Source organism: Notolepis coatsorum (assembly GCF_963971535.1).
Source record: "Notolepis coatsorum genome assembly, chromosome: 2".
Lineage (NCBI taxonomy): Eukaryota > Metazoa > Chordata > Actinopteri > Aulopiformes > Paralepididae > Notolepis > Notolepis coatsorum.
In genome coordinates this window covers 124,785,805-124,795,674 of record NC_140166.1, presented here as the reverse complement: position 1 = coordinate 124,795,674, position 9,870 = coordinate 124,785,805, and the positions used below count along the sequence as shown (strand labels likewise).

General features: G+C 47.0%; 1 protein-coding gene across 1 annotated transcript; it reads right to left on the bottom strand.

The window, feature by feature from the left end:
- Nucleotides 1-218: 218 nt before the first annotated feature.
- Nucleotides 219-9,572, bottom strand: LOC311223503 (receptor-type tyrosine-protein phosphatase mu-like; the record flags this gene model as incomplete). The annotated part of the gene is made up of 3 exons (XM_084308287.1): nucleotides 219-1,906; nucleotides 3,215-3,358; nucleotides 9,395-9,572. The coding sequence occupies 3 exons, from the start codon at nucleotides 9,570-9,572 to the stop codon at nucleotides 219-221; spliced, it is 2,010 nt and encodes a 669-aa protein (XP_084164413.1).
- Between the last annotated feature and the right edge of the window lie 298 nt (nucleotides 9,573-9,870).

The window sequence follows — 9,870 nt, the reverse complement described above, 5'->3', positions numbered from 1 at the left end:
ATAAAACCAACACACACACCCACACACGCCCGCTCACCTGCACACACACGCACGCGCACACACACACACACACACACACACACACACACACACACACACACACACACACACACACACACACACACACACACACACACACACACACACACACACACACATACAAACACCCCAACAGACCCCAACATTTTCCTTCAGCACACATAAAAACCACTTGACATTCAAATGCATATGTTCAGCCCCTCCTCCCCCACAGTACACATTGCATTCCCCAGTCCCCAGGCATTGTTGTTTCTCAGTGTCTTGACGGCGTGGAACACGCCCACCGAGCGCTGGTGCTGGAGCATCTCACACACGATGCTGATGGCACAGAATGTCCCACTGCGACCCCTGCCGTTCAGGCAGTGGACCACGGTACGCCCCTCTTCCCTGTCGTACTCCTCCTGCCACTTGTCCACCTGTCGGATGAGCTTGAGGAAGGAGCGCTTGGACATGGGTGTGTCTCTGTACATGGGCCACTGGTGCACCCTCCTGTAGCCGTCCTGGGGCCGCGCTGCATTGTAGAAGCAGAATAGATCCTCCGGGTCAGCAGAGACAAACTCAACCTGGATGGGTCCATGGCGGTGGACACCGTTCTCCGGCCAGTACTGTGGACACAACTGTGCAGGGTCCACATCATTGAGCATGACGATGGAGGTACAGTGGTAGTTCAGGACCAGCCTCCAGAAGTCCTTCACTGTGTTGGGCAGCGGGTGCTGAGTCACTATGAAGGCAGAGGGCTGCTTGTAACTGTCCATAAGGGCAGCGTTGATGTAATTGGAGCTCTCCCCGTCGATAGTGATGAGGAAGGGCAGGCAGCGGTCGGTTGGCAGGACATCCATGCAGCGGTTCTTCTGGTGGTTGCGGGTCAGCAGGGCGATGCTGCAGTCTTCCACCTGCAGGGTTGGAGTCACCATGTTCAGAGGCCTGAACTCCTCCTTAATGGGACTGGAGTTATTCTGGGGATCTAGGCGGTTCATGTCATAGTAGACAGAGCGAAGCTGATTGGCTGGAATGGTGGTGTCCCCACAGAGACACGCCTCCAATATGGCGTCGTGGATGAAGACGTACTGCTCCTCTGTCTGCACCATATTGACGTGCCGTGAGCGCAGCTCTCTCACGCAGTTGTAGATGACCACCACACCCTCCCTCTCTGCCATGTCCAGCATGATCTCGATCATGATGAAGCAGCCTGTCCGGCCCGCACCGGCACTGCAGTGCACCGCCATGGGCCCGGCGTTGGTCAGGGTCTTGGACTTCACCCTCCTGATGAAGCCCAGCAGGCCCGTGGCGTGGTAGGGCACCCCGTGGTCCGGCCAGCCCGTGAAGTGGAACCGTCGGATCTCTCGAATCTCGTGGGCCCCTCTCTTCTCCACGGCGAAGGTCCGTATGACGTACTCCGACAGCAGCTGGGTCTCTATGAGCGTCACCTTGATGTCTCTGTAGATCTCTGTGTCGTCAGGCCAGTACTTGCAACACTTCACCCTGCCCACTTCCACCAGGTTGGTCACCATGACAATGGCTGCTGTGTTCTCCTGCCACACCATCCTCCAGAAGTCAAACACTGTGTCCTGCATGGGACCTTGCATAGCGATGTAGTGGTTTGGTCTGTGGTATCCATCAACGTAATTTGCATTAATGTAATCGGAGCTCTGCTCCCCTTCCTGGGACTGCAGTCTGACACAGGAGTGATCATATGCAATGATGTTCCCATATCGGTTCTTCATGCCGTTCTCATCCTTCTTTGCCGAGTCCCACGGTGCCGACTGTCCCTCGAAGAGACTATTTTTCTGTTTTGCATAGTTGGAAAACAGCCCCCTTTTCACACCATCCCTAGCACCGTTAATATTAAGGGAGCCTATCCGTAGGACTTCCATGTGAGAAAAAAAGAGGGGGAAAACAGAGAACAAAACCCAGAAAAATAAACCCACCAGCAGATACATTATAAACCTGTATTTGATGACAGTCTTTTCCTGACATTAGTAGCCCACTTATTCAGTCTGAACTTCCTCCTAGGCGTCATGAATCCCCCCCCGTCTGTGGTCTTGGTAGCATGCATCACAGACCTTAAGAATTGTTCTTGGTCTGGGAAGAAACAACCCAGTGCAACATCTTTCCTGTTTTTTGTTTCCCTAAGAAACCGGGTGAGCTCCCTTGCAGTGTATACATCCTCCTTTCCTAGATCCTCACTCTCACTCCAAGATAAAGATGCTTCTCCATCAGACTCAATCTCCCTCTCCGTAGCACCCCCCTCTAAATCCATCCCCTCCTCATCAGCTACACTCTCCTTCCCATTATGCCCCATGCTAGAAGGCTTATTTCGAGCCGACACCTCCCCATAGGGCCCCCCCTGCTCAACCACTTTACCCCCCCTCCCTCCACAACACCACTGTCCTCTGTGTCACCTTTACTCCCCCTAACAACAATGGGGGAAGGCCCCCCCCCCCCCCCCCCCCCTCCGTCTAATGAATCTAGCACCTGCCCTGGCTGTGCGCCTGTTTTCGAGAGCGTGCTTACTCCCGCCTGTCCCTGCAGGTTCTCTATCCACCACCAGCTCCACTGTCCCAGTAGCTTCCGCCACTCCTCCTGCAGCTTCTTCCTCCACCGACACCTCCTTCTCTGTCTCAGTAGCTTCCGCCACTCCTCCTGTATCTGCTTGTTGCTCTGCAGTGTTTACAATACTAACCTCTACTATTTTTTTACTTTGCTGACGCGATGCCTCTCCCGCTGAGCGTTTTGGATGCGGGCAAGCAAATCGCTTATGCCCAACATCACCACACTCAAAACAACGCAAGCTGTCGGTGCTCGCATACACAGCATACAAGCCCTCACCAACAATCACGTTGAAACTCACATTTAACGTTTGATCTGCGTTTTTCAAGTACATAAACACTTGCCTACGTAACAAGAGTACATGCTTCAGCCCAGGTTCCTTACACACAAGAGCAAACCTCCCGAAGCGGAGCAGTTCCCTCGACAGAGCCTCATCTTTGATAAACGGAGGTATATTAGACACAACTACCCTCGTAGCTGGTGCCAACAGCGGCAATACGGCCACAAGTACATCCTTCACCCAAATGCCACTGGCAATCACTTTGCTTACCAAACTTTCTTTTTTCAAAAACACCATCACAGCCTTATTCATCCTCGATGCATAAGCAAGATTTTCGCATCCTACCTGTTCGTCGACAGCCTTCAAAACCTCTTCCACCTCCCTCTGGGACACACCTCACTCCGTGTCGGAGCGACACAGGCTCATATCCTCCTAACTGCGAGGCCATGTCACCGGCCTGCAGCGCGCCGCCTCCACTCCACAAACAAACTGATAGGAAAATTAACCCATAAAACCACACCTCACTGTGCACATAGAAAATAAACGAAAAAAGAAACCCTTGAGAGATGCCCACTCAGCCAGATGGTTCTGGGACTCTGCTCACAAACACAAGAGCTGCCAGACAGAAACCACACTGGACTAAACCAAATTATAAAAAAGAAAACTACTATGACACATTGGAAAGAAACAACCCAAAACCAGAGCAAATTGAAATGCTATTTGGCCCTAAACACAGAGTACACAGTGGCAGAATACCTGAGCACTGTGACTGACCCAAAACTAAGAAGATCCTTGACTAGGTACAGACTCAGCGAGCACAGCCTAGCCATCGAGAAACCCCGCCATAGGCAGACCTGGCTCCCAAGAGAAGGTAGACTGTGCACCCACTGCACACAAGAAGAGGTGGAAACCGAGCTACACTTCTTAACAACCTGCCCACTATACCAAGACATCAGAGACATAACTCAAAACCAGGGGTGTAAAAAGTACCCCGAAATTATACTTAAGTGAAAGTATGGGTACCGTCTCAAAATCGTACTCAAGTAAAAGTCAGAGTATCTGGCTAAAAACAGCCTTGAGTAAAAGTCAAAAAGATTCTACTTTTAAATGTACTTAAGTACTAAAAAGTTTTCTGACTGTCTATTCTTCTGATAGCAGGTGTTTAATCAAAGATCCCCGCTTTCTAGTCTTGCACAAGGACCAATCAGCATGGGAATGGGCGGGTTAATTTTCCAATGATGGGGATTTGATTGGCTGTTTTTAAATAAAGTGTGGCAGCAGGATTAATAACGTTAACGTTAGTTCGGCCAGAGAAACAAATATACTAATTAAAATTGTTGGACCTGCGAGATTTGTACTTTGTACTTTGTAGGTCTGCATTTTTTTTAATGTAAGGAGTAAAAAGTAATTTTTTTTTCTCTGAAATGTAATTGAGTAAAAGTACAAGTATACAAAACTAATAATACTTGAGTAAAATACAAATCCCCCAAATCAGTACTTAAGTATTGTAACGAATACTGGAAATAGGTGCGTTTTGCATGCAACTGATGCTTTGTGTGTGGCAAGTTTAGAATTGCAGCCTATCGTAGGTTCTCCATTCTGTGAGGGCTGTGGGTGTGTGTGTGTGGGTCATGAGCAGATAATAGGGATTCTTAAAGTTATACGTAAAACGGATAACCACTAACTGCTTACGCAGACGTTTTAGGAGAAGGGGAAAAATAAACAACACAAAACAACCTTTACAGGTGGAAGCCTCAAAGTGGGTGTTCAAGAAAATAAGTAATGTCCAAAAAAAACAGGACGACACTCATTAAAGAGGTATTGTAGAGAAAATAAATAAGCCACAAAGGCAACTCCTAAAACCAGAGTTTATATTGAAAACATAAAACAATAAACCTCCACCAAGGGAGTTTATGTGCAACGGACAGTTCCAAAAGAACAAAAGAAAACACTACCATAAAGGACTCAGCCTTTATAAAATAAAGTGTAAACTAAGCCAGTAGACGAAAACGAGTAAAGCTACAAAAGAAGGCTAAATGCTGAATAGGGCAGCAATACACTTAAATATAAGAAGCCTGACAAAAAGTATAGCCAGCACAAGGAAAATGAAAAAGCAGTTGACACTGCAATCTCCAAACTTAAATAGACTCCACATGGCCATAGGCACAGCTGCACGGCATCAGGTGCAATCAAGCCCACACACCTGCCGACCCATGAGGCAATTAACCACAGGGAACAGGGATTAACAGCTATCCCTCACAGAGAGGTGAAATAAAGCAAAAATAGACAGCTGTCCCTCACAGAAAGGTGAAATAAGGCAAAAACCATGACACTTTGAGAGCGGTTTTGAATGTGGGTAGGGATTCACATCTTTTTACGCCTGTGGGTAGGGCGTTCCACATTGTTGTGGCATAATTGCGAAACGTGTTTAGTCCCTTGTTTGAGCCGAATCTGGGTTTAACATGATTTGTGGAGCTCCCTCTGGTGTTGTGGTCGTGGTATTCACTGACCTTTGGGAAGTATTTCGACATGTACATGGGTCCCTGAGTGGTGTAGTGTATCTTGTAGACCACGCCCATTGGAAGTTGCTGTACTCTGTCGTCTACTCTAAGCCATCCTAGGTTGTCAAAGTGGGCAGGGTTGAGGTGGGTTCTAGGAGTAAGGTCAAGCAGTAGTCTGACCAGTTTGTTTTGTGATGTTTTTTAATCTTGTTTTTAGCGCTTTTGAGGTATGTTGGTACCATGAGGTGCAAGCATAGTCGTAATACCCTTGAATGAGTGCTCCTGCCAGAGTCTTCAGGGTATTCTTGTTTACCAGAGAGGAGATCCGGTACAATAATCTAGTAGTAGTAGTAGTAGTAGTAGTAGTAGTAGTAGTAGTAGTAGTAGTAGTGGTAGTGGTAGTGGTAGTGGTAGTGGTAGTGGTAGTGGTAGTGGTAGTAGTAGTAGTAGTAGTAGTAGTAGTAGTAGTAGTAGTGGTGTTATTAGTGGTAGTAGTGGTAGTAGTGGTTGTGGTGGTGGTGGTAGTAGTTGTGGTGGTAGTAGTAGTAGTAGTAGTAGTAGTAGTAGTAGTAGTAGTAGTAGTAGTAGTAGTAGTAGTAGTAGTAGTAGTAGTAGTAGTAGTAGTAGTAGTAGTAGTAGTAGTTTTGATTGATTGAATTGATTGAAAAGTTTATTAACAGATTGCAGAATGGGTACAGTACAGTACAGCTCAATACTTACAATTGTTAAGGGGATGCAGACCAGAGAAAGACTTTCGACTTGTTTACATCAGGGTCCCCCATTTTCAATTCATCATAACATACATGACATACAGATAGACAGTACTGCTACATCTATACATTTATGACATATCAGATTTGCAAATACAGTACTGTTTGTGATACAAAAGTGTCCAGAGAAGGAGTGTATATACATTTGGCATAGAAACTGTACATTGGAGGAGGTTGGTTGGGTGGGGTGGGGTTGGGTGGGTTGGGTGAGGGCTGTACATTGGAGGTGGGGGGGGGGGGGGGGGGGGGGGTTGGGAAGGGGACACACACACATTTTACACTGTACATTGGAATATTGACAAAGCCTTACTTGGTCATTTACTGTACAACTAGGTTAGGACATTTGTAGGGGCCAGTTTCGAATTGCAGTCTCACGTAGGTGTTTTTTGAGAGTGTTTTTGAAGGTGGGTAGTGATTCACATTCCTTTACAGCTTTAGGCAGGGCGTCTTGTTTTGAGATGTTTGTAATTTGTTTTTTAGTGCCTTTGAGGTGCTTTGGTACCATGAGGTGCAAGCATAGTTGTAGTACCCTTGAATGAGTGCTCCTGCTAGAGTCCTCAGGGTATTCTTGTTTACCAGAGCGGAGATCCGGTACAAGAATCGCGTTCGTTGGTTGACTTTTTTTATTACATTGGATGCCATTTTGTCACAGGAAAGATTAGCCTCTAGGATGGAACCCAGGTAGGTAATTTCATCTTTCCTTGTGATAATATTGTCACCCACTGTAACCGAGAAGCCGTCGGTCTTGCTGAGTTTGTTATTTGAACCGAAGAGAATGGACTCTGTTTTGCCCATGTGTAATGATAGTTTGTTGTCGGCGAGCCATATGCAGATTTTGCCTAGTTCCGAGCTGAGGGCTTTTTCAACCTGTAACTTGTTCTTGTCAGAGACCAGCAGGGCTGAGTCGTCCGCAAACAGGAACAAGTTGCAGTCACAAGCTGACGACATGTCATTTGCATAAATTAGGAATAGTAGCGGTCCTAGTATGCTTCCTTGTGGAACACCACAGCTCACTGTGAGGGGGGGGGATAGTGTACCGTTTACTTCCACCATCTGTTCCCTCCCCTCCAGGTAGGATTGTATCCAGCTCACTGATAAACTATCAAAACCAATTGCTTTTAGCTTGTCAATCAGAATGGTGTGATTGACAGTGTCGAAGGCCTTCTGTAGGTCCAGCATGACCATGCCGCAGTATTTGCCCGCGTCCACCTCTTGTTTGATGTGGTCGTTCAAGTAGAGAAGGCATGTGTCAGTGGAGTGGGATGTTCTGAAGCCAGATTGGAATTCGTAGATTAGATTTTTTTCCGCAAGGTACTTTTCGATCTGTTCGTATACTATTTTTTCCATGACTTTCGAGATGGATGTAAGGATAGAAACAGGGCGGTAGTTACCCGGGTCTAATTTGCTGCCCTTTTTGTGCAGGGGTGTTACTCTCGCAATTTTGAAGTCCTTGGGGACGTGTCCCTGTTTTATGGAGAGGTTTATTATGTGTGTGATGACTGGGGTGATGGCTGCTGCTGAGTCTCTGAGGAATTTGGAGGGGATGTTGTCATGGCCAGTGGCCTTGTTTGGTTGGAGGGCGCTCAGTTTTTTGAGTACCTCATCTGTAGTTACTATTTCCAGTTTGAAGTCGTCTTTGTGGACGCCTAGGTTCTTGTAGTATGCTACTATGTGTTCTACCCCATACTGCCCTGAGTGGGAGGGTAGTTTGTTTACCAGTGTTGTGGCTATGTTTGTGAAGAAAGTGTTTAAGTAATTGGCTACATCCAGCTTGTCTGTGATGAGCGTGTTGTCCGTCTTTATGTTTATGTTTGAGAACCTGGTTTTGAGTTTTTTACTGCAGCCTAGTTGATTGTTGAGTAATTTCCAAAGTTCACGTGGTTTATTTTTGTTTTCCTCGGTTTTGTCATTGATGAAATTTTTTTTAGCAGTTTTGATCATGGAGTTTACGTCATTTCTTAGTCTGTTTCTTTCTAGTTTGAGTTCAGTCACGTGGTCTTGGAGTTCACTGCTCGTGCTTTTGGTAAGCTTTGACTGACTTTTACGAAACTCAGAGCATTTTTTGTCTCTGGCTTTCATAGCGGTCAGTATTTCAGTGTGCATCCATGGCTCAGCGCGATTTTTTACCCTGGTGGTTCTTAGGGGGGCCATGTTGTTTAGTATTGATGAAAATTTGGTTTTGAAGCCAAGCCAAGTTTCTTCAACCAGTGTACCATTGAGTTCATCTGACCAGTCCAGACTCTCCAGTTCAAGGTTAAAGGCCTCGCTAGAGTAGGTTTTGAGGTCTCTAGATGTGACTGTTTTGTGACAGCCAGCCTTTAGTTTTAGCTTTTTGCGGGTACAGAATATCATATAATGATCACTTAACCCGCATGCTATAACCCCTTTATTGGATATCTTGGACTTGTCAGAGGTCAGTATGAGGTCAATGGTAGTCTGAGTTGATTCACATATCCTTGTGGGTTGGGTGATTAGTTGGCTGAGGCCGTGCAGATCACAAAACCTATTGAAGGATTTGAAGACGGGTGCATCTTTTTGTTGCATATCCGTGTTCCAATCCCCAATAAGAATTTTTTCCGCATCCTCAGCTCCAGCTAAGCACACATCCATAGTATCATAAAAGCCAGTTTGATCCGGCGGTCTGTATATTGTGCCGACTAGAACAGATTTTGCCCTTTCAACTACTACTACTACTACTACTACTACTACTAGTAGTAGTAGTAGTAGTGGTACTCTAGTAGTGGTGGTGGTATTAGTGTTAGTGGTGAGTGTCTATGTATTGTGACTGTATGTTTGTCTTTCAACCACTGCACAAATGAAGTTCCGAAAGGAAAATAAAGTAATTTGAAGTTGAAGTTGAAGTTGAAGTTGAAGTGGTGGTAGTAGTGGTTGTGGTGGTAGTAGTAGTAGTAGTAGTAGTAGTAGTAGTAGTAGTAGTAGTAGTAGTAGTAGTAGTAGTAGTAGTAGTAGTAGTAGTAGTAGTAGTAGTAGTAGTAGTAGTAGTGATGGTGGTATTAGTGGTAGTGGTGGTAGTAGTGGTGGTGGTATTAGTGGTAGTGGTAGCAGTCCAGGTAGCCAGCATATTCTGGCTGATTCCGGCTACTGGTCGGCACACCAGTCCCGGCACGGCACGCCTAAGAAGAGCCGGCTCTGGCCTGGTAATGGTTGCTGGGCCAGAGCCGACTCCGGCTCGCCAAAGATTAGCCGGCTCTGGCCCGGTAATGGTTGCCGGGCCAGAGCCGACTCCGGCTCGCCAAAGATTAACCAGCTCTGGGCCGGTAATGGTTGCCGGGCCAGAGCCAACTCCGGCACGCCTAAGATGAGCCGGCTCTGGCCCGGTAATGGTTGCCGGGCCAGAGCCAACTCCGGCACGCCTACGATGAGCCGGCTCTGGCCCGGTAATGGTTGCCGGGCCAGAGCCGACTCCGGCATGCCAAAGATGAGCCGGCTCTGGCCCAGTAATGGTTGCCGGGCCAGAGCCGACTCCGGCACGCCATAGCTGAGCCGGCTCTGGCCCGGTAATGGTTGATTATTATGATTATTATTATTATTGTATACGCATGGAAAAAAGAAATTTCCAGACTCTGACACGGCCAAAATGTTTAGTAGCCTTATATTTGGTTCATGGCACCAAACCCTGGCAGCACATCACCCCCACCCTCATCCACCTCCACTGGCTCCCCATCAAATCCAGCATCACTTACAAGTCCCTCCACGCTCTGGCACCTCA